This window comes from Microtus pennsylvanicus, chromosome 1, assembly GCF_037038515.1.
Source record: "Microtus pennsylvanicus isolate mMicPen1 chromosome 1, mMicPen1.hap1, whole genome shotgun sequence".
NCBI lineage: Eukaryota > Metazoa > Chordata > Mammalia > Rodentia > Cricetidae > Microtus > Microtus pennsylvanicus.
In genome coordinates this window covers 202,785,087-202,806,417 of record NC_134579.1, presented here as the reverse complement: position 1 = coordinate 202,806,417, position 21,331 = coordinate 202,785,087, and the positions used below count along the sequence as shown (strand labels likewise).

Genomic DNA, 21,331 nt, shown 5'->3' with positions numbered 1-21,331 from the left:
GCAATGGGTTTTTGATCCTACTGCACATACTGGCTTTGGGGGAGCCTAGGCAGTTTGGATGCTCACCTTACTAGACCTGGATGGAGGTGGGTGGTCCTTGGACTTCCCACAGGGCAGGGAACCCTGATTGCTCTTCGAGTGGATGAGGGAGGGGGACTTGATCAGGGGAGGGGGAGGGAAATGGGAGGCGGTGGCGGGGAGGAGGCAGAAATCTTTAATAAATAAATAAATTTTATATGATCCAAGGATGATCTGACCCTTCCGTGGCACCATACTCAATTTATGAGGTGCTGGGGACCAAACCTTCACACATATTGTGCAAGCGCTTTCCTAACTGGGCCACATCCCCTGCCCCAAAAGAGATTTCTGACTCATTTAATTAAGTCTGACACAATTCTAACTCCATCAGCACCACAGTGAACCTTTAAACGAAAAGCTTCATTAAATTATCTGGAATGATATTTTCAAGACCTAGAAATGACACCAGTGCCATTACTTACATGCTAGCAATTAGCTAGTCAGCGTGGGAACAAACATCCCACTGTGATAGGCCCGCAACTTGAGATCACATCATCCCAGCCATGCAGTGAGGCCCCATGTCTGCAGATGATGGATGACTGGCTTCCTTCAACAACTGAGAACGGTCCGGTCCGTATGAGGCAGAGACCCCCAGGGACTCCAACAGAGTGACCACGCCTTACAAAGAGAGCCATAAAACTTCGGGCCACTGTACCTCCCAGGAGGAGCCAGAGACTCATGGGAAAATCAATCCTATTTGAAAAGGAATGAGCAAAGGTCGTTTCGACTTGATCAGATGCACTTGGGTATACGGAGAAAGCAGACCGGAACAGTGCGACTTGGGTGTAGGAGGTTCTTCTGTATTTGTGTTGCTTTCATTGGTTATTAAAGAAAACTGCTTTGGCCTTCTGATATGGCAGACTTAGGTAGGCAGAGTAGACAGAACTGGATGCTGGGAAGAAGGCCATGATTCTTCTGCCTGAGACAGACGGTGGTTAGAATCTTGCCGGTAAGCCACAACCTCGTGGTGATATAAAGATAGATTATCAGATATGGGTTAAACTAAGATAGGAGATTTAGCCAATAAGAGGCTAGAAATAATGGGCCAGGCAGTAATTTAATTAATACAATTCCTGTATGGTTATTTTGGGTGTAAGCTACCCGGGCAGGACGGAACAAAAGGGCCCCGCACTCCTTTAAGTCATCATTTTCACCCTCCTCCATAGTCACAAAACATCCCTTCCCATCACCACAGACCAGGCTCACTGCGATGCAAACATGCTGTCCTTTCTGTCTCATCCTCTCTCTGTCCATCCACAGCAGATGCTAAGTATTATCAGTGACTTATTTGTTCTGGTGTGAGACAGGGGCTATGTGTCCTAGAACTCACTATGTTGCTCAGGCTGGTCTCAAACCTGAAGCCTGCCTGTAGCCTGCCTGCCTCAGCTTTGCAAATGCTACCTCAAACAGCCAGTGGCCTCTTTAGCTGAGTGCATTCCCCGGCACTGTGGCTCTCCCATCAATCACAAGGAAACAACTATCTCTGCCACTAATATGGCTCCAAGCATAGTGCTTCTACTCTGTGGCATAAATCACACTGCCCTTTACTAACATAGCATGACCCTAGGTTCTTAACACTGCCCAAGGGAAAGGGGTCCTCTACGTCACGAAAACTGCATTTGTAGAGCTAGCATAGTGCGTGGCTCAGTGGTAAAGTGCTTGCTAGTGCTTGCAAAGTTGGCCCCACGTCTCTGCAGCTGGAACAGAGGCAGAGTGATTGAGACTGGTAGGATCCAGGCATCTTGGCATAGCCTATCAACAGGGCACTCAAGAGGCAGAGGCAAAAGACTGAGATAGTTCCAGCTGTCTTACAAGGAAGACAGCATCATGGCAGGCCAGTCTGCGTGGCAGTTTTAAAATCTCAGCGTAAACCTGTTTACTGGCACTGGGTGTATACTCATTGCCTACTGCCACCTTTGATGCCAGTCCACCTAGATGACCATACAAACAACTCACCGTGTTCCTTAGTTTTTGTTTCTTTCACCTCTCCCCGCCCTGCTACTAAGAGTCCCGCCTCCCTTATGAATTCCACATCTGCCCACTTCTCCCCAGTTCCAGAACTCCAGCCAGGCTCCGGCCACTGACATGTCTCACTTGCAGTAGACTGGACTTCATTTCTTACATGTTGCCAGTGGCCTTTCAAGAATGTCAATTTGCTCTGAACCCTCCCTGTGGCATCCAGCCATGGGCTAGCTCTGGCCCCAGCCTCATTCTCTGACCCAGTCTCAAATTTTTCATACTCACTAAACGATAATCACCAAATTCAATCCACCCTGGGGATGTTGAGGTTGACATTCTTTCTGTCTGGAAAGGGCTCTCCCACGGTACTCATCATCTGGTCCATTTTCAGTCCTGTCTTTGGCCTCTCTATTAAAATCCAGCCATTAAGTAGTCTAGAAATCTAACTTAGCATTTAAGACACTGCTGTAGGCCACCGAGACAGCTCTGCTTATAAGGGCGACTGTCACCAAAGCCTGAAGACATGAGTTTTCAATACTCAGGATCCATACAGTAGAAGGAAAGAACCGACTCCCGCAGGTTCTCCTTTGACCTCCACATGTACACAGTGGCAAGTGTGAAAATGTGCATGCATGTGCAGCACATGCGCGCGCACACGTGAGTGCACACACACACGCACACACACATACACACACACCACACACATACACACACATGCACGCACACACTTGAGTGCACACACACGCACACACGCAGACACACACATGCACACACACATATACACACACACACACACGCACACACACATACACACATTCACACACACACGCACAGACACACACATGCACACACGCACACGCACACACGCACAGACACACACACATGCACACACACATGCACACACACACACGCACAGACACACACACATGCACACACACACATGCACACACACACGTGCACACACGTGCACACACACACGCACAGACACACACACATGCACACACACACGCACACACGCACAGACACACACACATGCACACACACACACGCACAGACACACACATGCACACGCACACACACATGTGCACACACAGTACACAAATGTGATTTTTAAAAACCAGAGCAAGTAGCCACATAAAAAAATGGTGGTGGTGGCACGTGCCTTTAATCGCAGCATTCGGGAGGCAGAGGCAGGAGGATCTCTGTGAGTTTGAGGACAGCCTGGTCTATAGAATGAGATCCAGGAGTGCCAGGGCTATGCAAAGAAACTTTCTCAAATAGACAGACAGACAGATAAAAGACAGTCTTAAAACACTGTACATTATATGTTTCTATCCTATCTTTCTTAACAGTGACCTGGCAGCAGCAACTCAAAGCACTAGACGAGGCCCACTGTTTAGTTAGGCTCTGGCCAATAGAGGATTGTTCTTCAGCCTCTGTCTGCCATGGTCTGGTTTAGGAGAAGTCTGCATACTATGGGAGAGTTCTCTCTGAAGAAAATCAATCTCAATAAAAGTGAAGGAACAAACAGATACCAGACATGAGGATGAGTGGTGGTGGCGGGGACAAAACAAGGTGATATAAGATATCCTAAATGTCCAAAACAATTCGGATTATGAGCTACATACCCACTTGTATGAAGGCTGCTTGTTTGTTTCCGGCTGCCCAGAATCAAAATAATCACATAAAACTGTATTAATTACAACACTGCTTGGCCAATAACTTATGCATATTTCTAGCTCATTCTTATCTCTTAAATTAACCCATTTCTATCATTTTATATTTTACCACAAGGCTCATGGCCTACCAGCAAGGTTCCAGCTTGCGGCTTGCATCTTTCCCCTCTGGCAGCTACATGCTGTCTCCCTGATTCCACCTCCTTTCTCCCAGTATTCTGCCCTGCTATCGGCTCAAAGCAGTTTCTTTATTCATTAATCAATAAAAGCAACGCATATACAGAAGGACCTCCCACACTACCCACTAGTTCCACTACCCAAAAGGCTCAAATATAAAATAAAGAGAGGGAAGTTACTTGAAGAGGGGAACAGAGCTCAGGGCCAACACTAACTACCCACTGAGTTCATCCTCAGGGTCTAGACACCCTAATGAGACAGATAAACCCACCATTCACCTCTCCAAGTCCAGACAGAACCCAATAAGTGAGGCTCTTCTTGCTGTGTCCTGAATTCCTACACACCCAGCTCTTCCTTGTGCTGGGTCTCATTTCCCCATCAGACTCTTCCTTAAACATCCTGTCCTCAAAAGTGACCTCTATCCTTACAGGCGCACCTCTCCTTCAGTTAAAACACCTCTTACCTAACTGAGCTACTACTGCACGGAGAAGCAAGACACAGAGGTACTGAAGGATGCTGGGAAGAGATGCAGGCAAGAGGTGGGAGCGAGTGAGGAGGGCGATACCTCGATCTGCCTCCCAGCTCTGTGCAGCTCCATCCCTCATACCCAACAGGCCTGGGGGCGGAAGGGGGGGGATGACAAGACAGAAAAGCCTTTGATCCAGCAAAACCCAACAGGAGCCCAAGCCTCCAGAAAACTGAATACCAAACACATGATACAAACAGGAGGTATCATAAAAATTACACAGAAATAAAATAAAGATCATGTGGATGTGAGAAAAAATTGACTTCTCAGTGCCAGGAAATGTACTTTACAAACAAAAGAAAAGACAAATAGTCCGCTATCTCACACATACCTGCAAGCCACACACTTGCAGGAGGAAGCTGAGGCAGGAGGACTGCTGTGTGTTCAAGGATAGCACCAGGACAACCAGAGACACAACACAGCAAAGACCCAAAGGGTTTGAACTTCCCCCGGCAGTATACTCCACAGCACTTGGTGAAGAGCGGTCTGTCATCAATTGCTCTTCCTTTGGCACTGCCAATACCCTTGACTGTGCTCTCTTAATCCTTTACCACGACTGGAGCAGCCAGAAGTAGGGCAACGGTGTTGGTCCTATACCTGTGGCCTGCCTGGAGCAGAACTTACTTTCCCCTTGACCCTGCCTTACAGAAAAGCTTTCCTCTCGTCCTCATCATTTCCCAACCCTCAACCGAAGCAAACCTAGCCCTATGTTTTTGAGCATTGGCCATAGACTATGGACGGGCTCAAGACAGGAAACATCTGTATTTCGGTATAGTGTCTATACTCCACTGATGGAGTGTCTACACTCCCTCCACTCCCTCACGGTCATCGTTAAATGGGATTCCAAACAACACTTTCTTTTAGGAGTGGACGCCCTCCTGTACACGCCAACGACTTTCTGTAGCCAGATGATGGGGCAATGACACAGGGTGGCAGGTGTGGTCATCTTTTCAAGCTTCTGGGGACCTTTTCTTCTAGAAGCGTGACTCACAGACCTCAGCCTCAACTTTAAAATTTTGCTTTTCCTCTGTAAATCCAAAGTTGGTTAATGGGAAGTGTGCGAGGCTGTGTAATAGTCTCAAAGGGGAAGTGATGAAGGTTTTGGCTTGAGTCACTGGGCTGGAAGTGGATGGTCATGAGCAGTAATATTCTTTAGGGAGCAGAAAACTCCTAACAGGACTGGCTACAGATGAGCCAGGAAAGTTGATTTTCCTAACTGCTCATTTTTATATTACTGTATGAAGACATCCCTCTAAGTGCATTTACCCTGGGTGAATAGTGGGGATTAAAATGAGTTTTAAAATGACTAGATGACCTATTCGATTTTAATTAAAATGTCCAGCATAGACTGTACGGGGAATAAAAGATATTATAAATTGTTTCCATTTTCTCCACATCTTCCCTTCTGCTTATCCCTAACCATTAGCAATCTGGTCAGGAGTGATGTCTGAATTCCCAAACATGGCATCACAGGCAAGATGTCTGCTCAGCGTGCACAGCCATGACATCTGACGACAAAGTAGTGCCAGGGGGACCGTCGGCACAGAGAACTTAACTTTCCCACCCCTCTTGCCCCTTCCAGTTCTCACAGAACACCAGGGGACTTAGCTCAGGATAGAAGTCATACATCACCAGTCATGGTTGCTATGACGGGGGAGTCCGCCAGCAACTACCATTATTGAGTTCTCCTTTTGGGAGTCATGATTGTCCACATCCCAAAATCCTTTCCCAGGGACTCCACCCCACACTAGTTTATCCACACAACCAAGAAGAAGTCAGTTCCGGAACCCAGCACCAATGACACTTTATTTTTTTGGTTTTTGGTAAGGTTTCCCCCCCCACACACACTCTCTTCTAGCTCTGCCTTAGGTCATGCCAGAGATGGGGACAAAAAGGCAAAAGGTTGTCTCTTTGGAAAACTAAGCTCAAGGCATTTCAAAGGCATTCTTCAGGCTCCCCAGCATGACTGGTGGTCCCTCTTCACTTCATTAGAAATACACGCATATCACACTTGGTAGGGGAAGAAGCGGAGGCCAAAAGTATCCCTGAACCAAGTTTGGCAGGAGACAGGTACACGTTAATGTCTTCCCAGGGACAGGCCATTTGTTCAATTCAATGCAGACTCAAGTATGGAATGCTGGCTACCGAGCTCCCTGCTCTTTGGATCTCCTTACTAAATACTCCAGAGGCCTTCTCTATCTCCCTCACCAGCGCCCCACCCATGACACATAAATAGAACTTGCTGACTCGGTTTCCAAGTGTCCCAGACAGGTTTCTATTGTGTTTGCCCTGCTTATCTCTCTTCTAAACTTTCTCCTTCCCACTGGTCAAGGCATTGGGCCCAACAAAGCGAGTCTGCCTCCTCCTCCCAGTGGCTTCATGCCACACCAGTGTGATGTCACAGCATTCACCTAACAGCTGGCTGTGCATGCCCACCGCCATGAGGCTTCAAACAGCAGGGATAGATTGTCTCACACCGGTGAAGCCAGAAGTCAGGTTTCACTCTGAAACCTGTTCAAACCGGAGACTTCCTGGCCCCTTCCCAGCTAGCGGTGTGCCAGCAAATCTTGGGCACTGTCTAGCTACAGACACCTCTGCAGTCTGAATCTCCCCATGGTGCTTGGGTCGCGTTATATGACACCTTCCCTCTGCCTGTCTGTGACTATGTCCAAATCCCCCTTCTGTAAGGGACACCGGTCATAATTAGAAATCACCCCATCTTAAAACCTGGTTGAAGTCACAAAGAACCCACTTCAAATGAAGTCCCATTCTAAGGCTCCAGGAGCTAAGACTTCAACAGAATATCCATACCACCGCCTCCCAGGGTCTCTGGGATAATTCAGCACACACACAGACGGATGCAGCATGTGATCCTGAATATGTGTTCAGTAACAGTGTCTAATGCTGTCCTTATTCCTAGATCACCCATTTCCTTTCTCCCTATGGTATCTTCATTTAAAACATTTTAAAAGCAAGTCTTAACCTAGATGGGTGACGTAATGCTGGAATCCATGAGTCTGGGGAATCCCAGACAGAAAAATTACAAATCTGAGACCTCCCTAGGGTCTTTAGGCAAGATATGGCCTAAATAAATAAATAAGTAAACAAAGAGATGCGAGTCTTTGTTGCAGTCAGTTTCCCAAGAATATCCTAAAGCAGACACAAAAATATCACCACCCACCAAACTCCTTGGGAAAAAATAATAACAATGGAAATCTGGGTGGCAAACTGGAGGATGTCCTTTGTCCTACAAAGAGCTCGGTCGCTTCCAGGATGCCTGGAATGCAGCGCCGTGTAGGAATCAGTAATGGACATGCTGACAATTGAATTGCTAAGCTCTTTTAATTTGTAGAAAAGAACTTCAATTCTACTATGCAGCCTCTCTCTAGCTCCATATGCATATAAAAATTTTAGGTACACAACACAGACATGCACACACACTAAGTAAAAAGCCCAAGAAAAATAGAAGGGTAAACATGGCATTATAAAACCAAAAATGTATTTGTCAACTGTCAATCCATCTAAAGGAGACAGATTTAGGGCTTCCGGTGGAGCTCAGTTGATAGAGTGCTTACCTAGCATGTGGGAAACCCTGCCCCAAAAATCTTTTTAAGAATGGTTCAGTTTAAAAGAAAGGAAAACATGATCTCCACCCTTGGTTTTAACAAGTATGTAAGAAGCCACGTGCAATGGCACATGCCTAAGTCCCAGCAGTGCGGGAGGGAGGCTACGGCAAGAGGATCTCAGGAGGCCAGGAGTCTAAGCCAATCTGCACAACGAAGCAGGATTTAGTCTACGACTAAGAATTTTCAGTGTGTGGCTGGATCTAGCTGTACATCAGTGACAACCCAGAAGTTGCCTGGTCCCAGCATGCCTTTCTCGACACTTCTTAAAGCTTGCTTTGATACCAACTCCCGCAGGACCACAGAAGGCTGTATGTCACTACCTCCTACTCCTCCCAATGGTACTGCTAAGTCATTTCTCTACCAAAACAACCCTTGGAGCCTTACCAATGATCTCTGCCAACCCCGTTGCACAATTCTCTGCATATTTATCGTGACTTGACTAGCAAATGCAGGAGTCAGACCCATGAGCCTGCCCACTTGGTCTTTGGCTGCTCCTTGGGAACCATGGGTTACCTGGTGCCCTTGAGCAATTCCTGCCCAGAATTCTCTTCCCTCTATGTTAAGGATCTGGAGCAGCACACCCAAAACCTGCTTGCAAGCTTCTCTACAGGCAGACGAACAATAGACTTATGTGTCTTGCAGCCTGGATGTTTTGATAAAGCCAAACCTCAGATTTGAAAACGAACCTAAAGCTTGAGACACTATTTTGGCTGACAGCGGGAGACTGTCTTTCCCAATGCAGGGGAAGTGGGGCTTCCTGTTTTCCAAAACAGAACAGACTGGAAGTCACAAGACTCTGTGGTGGTATTCCAGAGCAAGCAGAGCAATACTGGCAGGAAGACAGCAATTCTCTGTGATGCTCTCTGTTTCCCTGCAAGGGGTAAATTGGCCGCATTGACCCACATAAAGCGCCCAATGTCTCCAGAGAGAGGTAGCCTGGTAAAAGGCAGATGGTAGGCCACACCCACCCACACAGGTGCTGCTAAAAGACAGCAAAAAAAAAACAGTAGAAACAAGTTGGCTAAATAGCTCAGTGGATATAGGCCCTTACCACCAAGTCTGCAAGCTGAATTCAAGCCTCAGAAGCCACATGGTGGAAAAAGAGAACTGTCTCCAGCAAGATGTCCTCTGACCTCCAAACTCACACTATGGCATGCATGCTGCCCTTCCTATTCCTCACCCCACGCTAAATCAAATTACTACTATTATTATTATTAATTATAGTGAGCAGAGAGTTGGAGATGAACCCTGGGATCAATTTCCAGTACTCATAAATTGAACATGGCAATTCAAGCCTGTAATACTAAGACCCCGGAAGTAGACAGACACAAGAGGAACCTTGGCTACACAGTGAGTTCTAGGTCAGCCTAAGCTACATGAGCCCCAGTCTCAGAAATATAATAAATAAGAAAGGAAAACACACACGTGCAAGCATACACACACACAACATATACACTGCACACCTGCAAAACACACACACACACCACATATATACACTGCAAAACACACACACATACACACCACACACACATACATCTCACACACACACCACACACACCAGCAGTGCCCACATTCATCTGTATCTGATCTACTTCAGAGGACACTCTGCAAACATACAAGATGAAACGGGTGAATCTAGAACCCTGAACTGGAGATTTGAGAAAGTCGGACCCACCCAACAACTAATGAATTGTGGGTGCTAAAACATGAGCAGTTAAAACACAGCTGGGTTTCAAAAAAGAAAACTAGGAGCTGGAGAGACGGCTCAGTGGGTAAAGGCACTTGCCACCAACCCAAACTATTCAAGTTCAACCCCCAGAACCCACATGGTAGAAGGAATAAAATCTCCACTTGCATGTCTTAGCATGAACACTCACATACTCATATGCCCTATATAAGTAAATACAACTTTAAAATATAAAACAACCAAAGTTCAAGCTGTTTACATGGCTAAAGGACAGTGGGTGCCATCACGGGTAATTGCTAGTAGGTAGCTATGACAGCATTGGATTAGCCAATAAAACAGGAAGGACATGATGGCCCAGCAAGGCTGAACCAAAAGGACTGTCATTGAGTTCAAGACTACTCTAGTAAACTCCAGGTCAGTCTAGGCCAAAATCAAGACCTGGTCCCCAAAAACCAAAACAAATAAAAAGTATGCAACCATAAACAAAGCGGCCCTCCGTGTATAGAAGACACTCTAGTACACACGAGGACAGAATTATATACAAATATGCCTAGTCTCGCCTCTAGCACATTATTAGAGCAAGGGGTAGGCCCTGCTACACATCTCTCCATGTTTAAGGAGTGGCTTACTTCCATTTATCTCCCCTCTTGGTTTCTATGGAAATGCTTCCACTAGAGAAGGTATCGCCTTCTAAATAGACAGACCAGGATGTGCCACCCAGCTAAGTGATGAGCTGAAAAGTCTTGATGCAGAACATCAATAGGGTATTAAAGTGTCTGACACAGCGCTGCTGAGACAGGACATTGTTCTTGGCTAACACTAAAGTTACATCACATAGATTTTACTATACTTTTCGTATATCATTTATGAATGAATCATTAGACACCTATTTAATGCTCATCATGAATCCTTGGTTTCATAATATCCTAGGCAAATGGCTAATACGCAGTAGTTTTACAGCGCTAAAATTATCCACTAAATTATAACCTGGGCACAAGAGACGTAGGTTCCATCAACATGCTGCAGAAGGCAGTGGCCATACCCCTATACACTTGGCCTAATACAAACGTTCTTAGAAAGTTTTTAATAAATCTGTAATTCATAATCAAATGTGCCTTCAAAATGAAATGCTTTGCTTCTTCTGAATAATTCATTCAGGGTCTCTACAGACTTTTCCCTTTATCTCAAACCTTTTCTGGACATTCTCTTACAGTCACATATGTTTCCTTAGGTTTACAATAAAGTTAATTCCATGTAAAAATGCACGTGGGTAGAATGCTAGCCATAGCCACAGAGTCCTGGGTCATCCCGCACCCCCAGCCACACATTAACTGGTATGGTGGGACACTCCTTATTATCCTGGAACATGGAGACGGAGGCGGCAGGATGAGAAGTTAGAAGTCTTTCTTAACAACAGCAAGTTTGAAACCAGTTTGGGCTACATGATACCTTAATCCATCAATTAATAAATGCACAAGTACCCACAAAAATATGTAGATGAACCATTTTATGCATTAGGGGTTAATGATTTTCCCTGAAACGACAGACACTCAGAGAATAAAGTCATTAGTTGAGTGGACGCTTTAACACACTACTTGTCTCTTTAAGTTGCCTATTAAAATGCTCTCACCACCATCTTTAAGGAACAGCATAAACCTAAGCATGCAGACGGACACCACGGTCTCACCCCAGCGTTTCTCATAAACCATCTGGCCCTGTCTTCTTTACCAAACCTAAAACAAAACTAAGACACACTAACAACATACATCTTCTTAAGCTGCATCCTCTCTCTGTGATCTCCCTCACATGCGGGATGTGACGGAGTCAGTCTCACAGAAGCAGAGAGAAGATGGGGGCTGCCAGGGACTGCATGTGGAAGGACTTACTGTCCCTGAAGAAGACCTAGGTTCAGTTCCCAGCATCCACACCCAGGGGCTTACAATCACCCATAACTCCAGTTCAGGAGATGCAACACCCTCTCGTCTTTGCCATAGGTACCTGCACATACTTGTGCACATGAACTTACAGGGATACACAGGCACATAAGTGAAATTAAAAATTAAATAAATCTTTTTTTTAAGGTGGTTAGTAGAGGCCAGAGAAGAGTAAGGATAGGGTGGGTTGGGAGAGGCTGACGAGGGGCACCAAGTGACAGATGGGAGAAACCGGTTCTGCACAGATGCGGGCAGGAGGTTGACTAGAGACAGCAGCGATGTGCTCTGTGTTGTCAAAAGCTGGAAGAAAGAACTCCGGACATTTTCACCAACTCCGGACATTTTCACCATAAAAAGTAACAATGTTAGAGGAGACAATGCTGTTAGCGGAGAGGGATAGGTTTGATCTGATGTGAACACATGAAGTTGGGTTTTGTTTGAGTGCTTGTTTTTCCATGATTAGAAAACAAGTGTAAAGCCGGGCGCGGTGGCACAGCACCTGGGCAGTGGTTGCCCAGCAGGCGTGAAGTTCTAGTAACCCGGCCTTGGTGGGGACACCTACAATTCCAGCACTTGGGAGCCACAAACAGAGACACCTGTGTCAAGGTTATCCTGCTCTACATATCCAAATTGAGGCCAGCCTTGGCTACATCAGACTCCATCTAAAAGTAAATTAATAAAATAGAAACCTCCTAAAGTTTTATGGACTTACATAAATAAAAATCATGTGACTTTCTCTTAAAAACCACTTAGATATTACAGAGTATCACATTATTGTACTGTGAGAAGTAAAACAGACACAATGGGAAGTAAAAATAGCATTCTGGATAACTTTTAAACAGAAAGTATTTTCATTACAAATAGCATTTGACCTCAAGACAATCCTAGCTATTAAAAGCATTCATGTTTTCTCTTTTGAATAAAGAAAATATTTCAAACAAGTAACTTGGCAAGTAACTTGACAAGTTAACAACTTGAAATGATTCATGCATTTATTTTTGTTTTTCTCTCTCTTTTTTTTTTTTGTTTGTTTTTTGAGACTCTTGCTATGTCCATGCTGGCCTTTCATAATCCTCCTGCCTCAGCCTCCCAAGTGCTAAGGTTATAGGAAAGTGCCACAAAGAACAGATATTTATTTGTTTCCAAATTTTAAACTTCTTCTTGTAAATTCAAAGGGTATTTGAGTCAGGTGTAAAGGCCCACGCCTTTAATCCCAGCACTTGAGAGGTAGAGGCAGGTAGATCTCTGAGTTCGAGGCCAGCCTAGTCTACAAAGCAAAGGAAGTTCCAGGACAATCAGGATTGTTACACAGAGAAACCCTTTCCTGGAAAACCAAAGGAAAAAAAAAAAGACAGAAAAGAAGAAATAAAAAAAAAGAAAAGAAAAGGCATTTGAGGTAGCAAATGCAAGCTTATTAGCTGTTTATTTCATAAGTAAGGTCTTTAAAAATCCACCAAAAATAGGTGTAATCCTATAACAGAGACAGACATTCTTGAGCTAAAACACTCCTTCTATCTACTAATAACTTAATATAGAACACTATATTTTCAAAGCACACATTAAAAAAATCATATAAACAATTTTTGTTCTAAGTTTTAAAAAAAGGACTTGTCAGACTACAAGGCTTAGTTAGAACTACTAAAATTACTTAGGATGAATTTTAAAAGAGCTAGGATGTAGGACACATACTAAAAAATTAAATTTTAGTTTTAAAAGGCATGTAGCTAAAATTATATGAGACATTCATTTATTTTCTTATCTACTAACTGTTTGTAGGAGAAAGAATGAGACCAGCAGGTACACTGACTCATCACACCTCCTTCCTTCACCCCCTGCCTTAAAGGCCTGTGAAAGCCCAATTTGGAAGCTGAAGCAGGAGGATGGCGACAAGTTCAAGGCTAGTCTGGGTGGGCAACAAAGGGAGTTCCAATCCAGTCAGATATAGAGTAGAATTCTCAAAAAGGAAGAAGAGAAAGATGACCTAAGCACTAAAGTCAACTGTGCCGGGTGGAATCTGTAGACGTCCACCCTGCAGGGTATCTCTGCAGACAGTCTGAAAGCACAGTCTAAACAAAAGTGATTCACATTTCTCCTAGACAGCTTCCAAAGGTCCGAGACATAGACAATTCCTTCAGGGGGAAAACAAACAAACAAACAAAAAAGACAGATCACAAAAACTGGTGATATGGACGGGCAGGCAACCGGGAAACCAATGGAGCAGTCTCCATTTACATACATGGGCTATCCCAGCATCCAGTATTGATGTCTTCACCAGAGCTACCCTCTGCCTGGCCGAGCAGTCTCTTTGATGGAAACATCTAGATCACATGACCTAATGTGCCTACAAAGACACAGGACAGGTTGTCTCCAGGTGGCATCCCTCCTCATAAAGAATTAATGGTGCCCAACAAAGCAAAAGAGACACCAGGCAGCTGTCTGGGAGCAAGGCCAGTGAGAACCGAACCGCCAGGCTCAGGTCTCATTACCAAGCCAATTAATGGAATGAGAAGGCTTCCAAAGCATGACAATGCCTTGTAGCTACTAAAACAGAGTTTAACTCGAAATTACCTATAGCTTTGGTTAATTCTTAAAGCCTTGGTCTTCCCTCCACTGGTTTACCCGGAATAGATAATTCAGAGTCCTAGCTTCCAGCCATTTAAATCCATCCTTAGGTCAGGAAGACACTTAGAGGTAGAGACTATTGTCTAGCACACAGGAGGCCCTGAGTTCCATCTGTAGCATTAGGAACAAACAAGCAAACACAAGATCATCTTGTTAAAGTTATAAAACCTACTTTACAGGAAGTAGCAATTTTATCAGGTTAGATATACAAATAGACAGTTATGGATACACCGAAGAAAGGAGTCCAACTTCATCTACAGCGGTGTTTCTCAACCTTCCTGGCACGCCGACCCTTTAATACAGGTCCTCATGTTGTGGTGACCACCCCCCAACCATGAAATTATCCCGCTGCTAGTGCATAACTGTAATTTTGCTACTGTTATGAACTGTAATGTTCATATCTGATATGCAGGATATCTGATCCGCGACCCCTGTGAAAAGGGTCGTTTGACCCCTGAAGGGATCCAGACCCACAGGTTGAGAACCTTTAATCTATATAAAGAAGTACTTATTAGAAAAGTTTATTTGTAGTTGGGTGTTGTGATTCATACTTGTAAACCCAAAACTTCAGAGACTGAGATAGAAGGGACTATGGGTTTGGGTCCAGCCTGGATTACATAGAGTTTCAGGCCACATGACAAAAGTATAAATAAAAAACTGTTTAAAAAGATTTATTTTATCTCTATTTGTGTGTATGTTTGTCTATGTATGTATGTGTATGTATGTGCACTGTGTGCTGGTGCCCTTGGAGGCCAGAAGGCAGCTCAGGTACTACGGAGCCAGATATTCAGGCAGGAGTGTTGATCTTTTTAAGCATTGATGGAAAGCAACCCTTCATTTCTTTTGCTGTGCAGTGAAAGCTTTGGCTTGACAGTATTAGAGAGATAAAAATGGAATGTATATACGTGTAGCCCCTTACCTCATCCATCCCCTCCAGCTGGACCACTAGTGCAGTCTCCAAACCCACAAGATTTTACTGCAGTTAAAGTTATAGAAACCGTTTACATCAGTGTTCATTTCTTCCTCCAGAGACATTGCCAATTTATTACCACCAACTAGCATTTTTTTCTTAAATGTATTTTCGTCTGTGCAGTGTGTGTGTGTGCATGTATGTGTGTCCGCCACACATCAACAGCAGTTACCTTCCACTCTCTCTCTCTTCCTTACCTTTTGAGAGCTCTCCAGGGGCTCACAGTTGACTTGTCTGGCTGGCCAGTGTCCTCTGGGATCCACCTGCACCACCTCCTCAGAGCTCCACCTGTCTCCCTCTCGGGCACTACAGTTACAGCCACTAAAGCACACCAGGCTTTTCACACAGGGGTGTTAGGAAGCCACACTCAGGTCCTCATGCTCTTGAGGTAGAAACTTTATGAAGGGAGCCATCACCTTAGTAACCCCGTTTTAGCACCTCTCCCTGCCTTTTGTGGGGGCGCAGGGGCAGCAGTTAAACACAGGGTCTTGCTCAGGCTAGGTGGGCAATACAGCACTGAGTTACACCCCCAGCTTCAAGAGGCACTTCCGTAAAACACAGGTGTATCCCACGCCAGTTTATAATCCTGCAATGGCTCCTCGCTGAAGCCGGAAGGACGACGACGTGGTGGGCATCGAACACTGCTCCCACCTCACTGGTCTGTTCTCTTCCTCTTTTGTCCCCCTCTTCTCAGCTAAGCAGGCCCTTCCTCTAGCAGACATACTACCTCTGGACTGCAAAATGAGGGCAGTAGTGACACAGTCACCTAGAAGCCACTTTTGCTAAGTAAAATGCATGGACTCCCTCTCCGAGGCCCACAGGGTGACTCAAAGCAAGAGGAAAGCCCCAGCGAGGTCTTTGCCTTCATGCTGGGCCTTTTTCACCGAAGGCTCAGAGATAAGTTACCTCCTAAAGCCTTCCTCTTGAGTCACCTAAGTTCCTGGAAGAGTGGAACCTCCCAGCACAGACCGCCACCCCCAGCCGCCACAGATGAGGACAATTGTCCATGGCTGTACCCTTAGACACTAACAGACTAACTTACCTGACCAGCTCGCTTGACCACAGCAGAGGCAAGAATGAGTCAACAGTGTCCAGGAGCAGGGCACTGGGCACAAGAGTGACTAGGACTGCTTCATTATGCTTGCTTGTTTTCTATTTAAACCTAAACCTCAAGTCGGGACCCCAAAGACAAACTTAGGGTCTGTCTGAGATGTTCTTCCCAGTGTGGCCACATTCAACACCCTGTCGTTCCTCTATTTTCCCTACTGGTCTTTTTTGCTGACATATCTGCATGGGTGTCCAAACCTACTGAGAGGTGAGGTGCAGAGGCTCAGCCCAGCAAGGGAACGCCAGCCTCACGCTTGCTGAGGGCTGCCTCCACCATCCTGCCATGTCCGGCAATGGAGAGGGAAGGTTCATAGGATGGAGCAGAAGGAACAGCGAAGGCAGAGAATGGCAAATGAAAGCCAGTGGGCAAGATACCAAGGAAAGGAGGTAGCATGGGTACAGGGGCCTCTGACACGGAAAAAATGCAACCCTCCCCCACAGCTCTGAATGCCTGTTTTCTTTTGTTTTCTTTTCTATTCTTTTGTTTTTTTTATAGCCCTGCACGTCAAGGATTACCTGGAACAAATCATCGCCCTCACCTTGACATCCCCACCCCCACTTCTTCTCTAGTCTCATCTCAGTCACCCTAGCTGAAGATGACCTTGAGCTTCTGGTTCTCCCGCCTCAGCCTCCAGAGCAGCGCTGGGACCACAGGTGTGTGCTGTCACCCCAGAGTGAAGTAGCACTTCTCCCTGCCTGCTAGGCAAGCGCACTACCTACTGAGCCACACCCCCAGCCCCGGACTCTGAAATTCCAATGTGTAAATTTAATTAGATCATTCGTTGATAGGCCCACTGGAGACACCTCCCCAGGGTACATGTAAATTAAATGTTCTCCAAGGAGTCAGCGTGCTAAAGACCCCCTCGGGACCTCACTAGCATCTCTCCTCCCCCACACTCGGCCTGACAAAAGGATGCATTCTTCCGTTTGTTTTCCTTCTTCCTTCATTTAGGTTTTGGGGTTCTGCTTTATTTCAGAACTGGAGTAAACAGCCGGACAGCTGGATACAATAGCTCTGAGGACTCAAGCCTACAGTGCAATTTTCTAGAATTCTGAGGCGCTTTCTCCACAGTGGGCGTCTACTGGGAGCGCTGGGAACTGAGGACAAATTATGGAGGCCAGAGGGAACGAGGAAGCCTTGGGTGGGGGTGGGGGTGTCTCACAGGGTCCCGGGAACAATAAGCGCTTACTATACTTCTTCCCAGTCAGCAGCCATGGAGGCCTGGCTCAGCCTGAGAGGCCCTGGGCTACCGGAGGCCAAAGCTGAGTTTGCCATAAAGATAATCAGTCCTGGGAAAGACAAAAAAAAAAAAACAACTTTTCCTATCTAACCATATCTAAATAAACGTGGCAATTCTCACTCTGAAAAAAAATAAATACTATCCCCAACCAGAAAACTAGGGTTAGAGACATGGTAAAGAGGAAACAACCCACTGGACTCTAATTCTGCACTTGTGGGCAGGCAGGAAGGTGTCAGGCTTTGAGAAATTTAGGCCTTCCTGGCCACAATGTAGGGCTATCTAAAAGAATGGCCAATTTCACAAGAACACCGAGCCTGATTGCTCAGGGCTCACAAACATTTCACAACTTGCCGTTACCTTGGAAGCACCCGGATTTTGGTTGGCCTGATGAAATGGCCCCAGTTGGTAGCTTTTGCTGGGACGGAATTCCTTAGTACCCTCATAAGCACTCCTGCTATAAAGGAGATCTATTTTAATGGGACTTCTGTATTTAAGAAGTACATGCCTCTTTTCTGACTTGACAAACGACGTGCTACACAGCCAGTTAATCACAGGCAATGCAGACTGAAGACTGATCCTCAGATACTGAGCCCGGTCAGCTCTTCACAGCAGAGGCTCCCATGAGTCAGCCTGTCTTCATTCACTACTCTGTGTTGACTTACTAGTGTTTATGTGCTCGGTCATTGCTTTATTTCCATGCTTTAGACTGTTTTAGTATTCTCTAAGTATTTTGTTAACAATTATCTGAAAAGTAACTATTTGCTGCTTAACTGCGCAGGGACTGAATTAATTTGTAAGCAAAATGTGTTCTAGTGAATTCGAGTATTCATTCCTTGTTTACTGAATTATAACTAATTAATTCACTAATAACCCTGCACCACAGCCTTCCCTAGGGTAGAACTAATAAATTCCACCCTTGCCCACGTTAGAGAAGGGGGGGGGGGACGCTGTCAGAGATGAGATCCTGCTCTTCTACTTAAAAATGGCTATTGCCTGCCTACTAGGCTGACTGACAGGCAAGAGGTCAGCTCAGACATTGTCACTAGCAAGGTACACGCCATTGGTCAGACCCTTTAGATGACTGTAGAATCCCACAATTACAAACACAAAATGAAGAAAACTGTGCCTTGTGCTTCTGCAAGAAGGGAGCAACCCAAATGTCACCTCTGTGTCTTCATATATTCCCGAAAGATGCAGTTGTTTATACACCCTTGGAGGACAGTTCTCTATTGGTAGTGAGATCCTACCTTTTAACATGGGACCTCCCCACCAGAAATGTATAAAACAAGGCAGTCAGGTGTCCCTTCCTGCAGTTTACTAAGAAATACCCAAGGTTTGTCCCAAAGAAAACCAAGACTGCACAAGGGATAGGAAAACCTTTGGGCCACAGTGACCTTCTCTCTCCCGGCTTCACACTCAGCTCTAAGCCGGGTAGGAGCACCTATTTTCTTTTCTTCTGCATTTGCTCTTTGAGTAACAGGTTTGATCATCTTGGGCCCCACCCCATCTTTAACTCAGCCAAAGAACACTCTGCTACAACTAACTCAACAGTGCCGGAATCTGCCAGCCGAAGGAAAACAAATATTCAGAAAGTACCACCTGCCAATCCTCCTCCCCTTACGGCACTCAGTACCGCTTGCATTTTTGCCAGCAACCCCCACCCCACGCACACCCAGCCCACACCCTCCTGAAAGATGCGCTGTGATGCTATCAAAACCTGTCTTCTCAGAGCCGGAAAATTCACAGAGCAGCTTCTGGCAAGACCCAGATAAGGTGTCTGCTGGTTGAACTTCAGACTCTCGGTCACCAATTTAAAATGCTCACTGGTTTTCCTGGAATTCCAACCGAGCATCTTATACATCTGAAAGGCTTAGAAAATGTGACGGATTTTAAATCCAAAATATTATGGTGTATGTACACAGCGTGCTGTGTACTTAACAATTCTATCATAAGTAAATGTGTCTTTTATTATATAGTCTAAAGCTCAGGTAGAAATCTTTAACCCAGAAAAATGGGACACACTGAACTTCAAGGTGTCCAGAAAGATGAGAGACAGGCTAGAGGTGCAGGAAAAAAAATAAATAAATAAACCGAGCTGAAGTCATTGAACATCTACTATTTATTCATCAGGCGGTAGTTGAGCGCTTCATATACATCCGCCCAGTGCATCTCATAAAATCCAAGAAGCAAGACTTCTTACCCAGTGTTTGAGCTGATGAGATGGAGACTCACAAGGGGTGAATGACCTGGCCAAGGTAATCGCAGCCAGTTGGAGACCAGGGATTTGAACCAGGCATATACCTTTCCACCTAGGTGAAAACTACACGCTGTATTGTTGCCACAGAGACGCAGCTAAAAAACGCCTACTCCTGTGAGAAAATGAGTACCTCAGAGTAAACGTCCGAGTGTTTTCGGATGAGCTACACATCTGGCAATCGGAAATCCTCACATGGGTAAAGACGTCTGTGTGTAAAAGCCCTATCCATGCAAACCTGCTACTAAACTTCATCTCCGGGGTATAAAAACTGCTTTCCAGAATTAAATTAATTTCCATGGGCGCCTTCAGTCCCAGGGCAGTTCAAAACCTCTTATCAACACACTCAGCAATATACCGCCTATTGTTTTCAGTCCCAAACAAATAAAACAAATACCCTGTGATTCTACAAACTGGCAGAGCCGCGGGCTGAGCGAGTAAACACTGTGGTAGTTCTGCCTAAGGAAATGGTTGTTTTCCTCTCGTGGGCACACGACAAGCCCTGTGCGGATAAACATCACTGCCGTGAGGCCATGAGGAGTCCACCGCCAAATATTTACAAGTAGTATTTACATCTACTCTTTCTGGCTTTTTCCAAGCCAACTTTTCTAAGCAGGTGTCCCTGACTACAGCCGATTGTTCAAAAGCCGCCACTAATGTAACCGGTGGGTGGTTATTTTAAAATATTTTTTTATTTACAGTTTGAAGTCTTATATCAAGAGAAGACAGCGGGGAGAAGAAAGGGTCCCCCTCAATGGACAGACGAGGGGCGAGCCCCGCTTTCCGAGCACTCTTCCCCAGGTAGCTCACCAGGATGCCCATCACGTCCGTCCAGAGGCGGGAGAACGCCTCGGAGGTGCCGGCCTCCGGCTCAGGTTCCTGCGCGGCTTCCACCTCGGGCTCGGGCTCGGGTTCGGGCTCCGGCTCCGGCGCCGGGCCAGCAGCTCCCGCGTCCTCCTCCATGACCGCGTCCCCGTGCGTCCGGGTCCCCGCGCTACCCACGGCCCACAGCCGCGCGTCGGCCGCCGGGGCGCTAGGTCCCCGCCCGCGGCGTCACCCGGCCGCGCCCCCGCGTCGCATGCCCCAGGCTGCGCCGGGTACGAGCCCCACAGCCAGGACTCTGCACCTCGATTCGCAGCGACCGCGATTGACAACTCCAGAAACTTTTCCTAGCCGGGCGGGGCTCAGCAACAGGGTAGCTGGAGCAGAGTCGGCACCACTGGCTGCGGCGGGGAGCTCGTAGGGCGAGAGAGCTAGGAGCCCCCACGGCACAGGATCTGTGTCCTGCGATGGGGACCGGCTCCGGGCGGCACGCGACTCGCCTCTACTGGAGAGTCTGCGCAGGGCCGGACAGTGGACGGTGGCGCCTGTGAACACGGGCTAGCCAGTCCCGGACCCCTCTCTTCGGAATGAGCTCTTCCAACTCCACATGACTCCCTCCCCTCCAGGCTCAAGAAAGCGTTTAGCAACAAAA

General features: G+C 46.2%; 1 protein-coding gene across 4 annotated transcripts in view; it reads right to left on the bottom strand.

The window, feature by feature from the left end:
• Positions 1 to 20,958, bottom strand: part of Sash1 (SAM and SH3 domain containing 1) — a 171,123-nt gene extending 150,165 nt beyond the window's left edge. For all 4 annotated transcript variants that reach the window (XM_075949185.1, XM_075949204.1, XM_075949195.1 and 1 more), the window contains exon 1: positions 20,668 to 20,958. In XM_075949185.1, the coding sequence (XP_075805300.1) occupies positions 20,668 to 20,820 (153 nt within the window). In that variant the 5' untranslated portion in view covers positions 20,821 to 20,958. The remainder of the gene's footprint in view (positions 1 to 20,667) is intronic.
• Between the last annotated feature and the right edge of the window lie 373 nt (positions 20,959 to 21,331).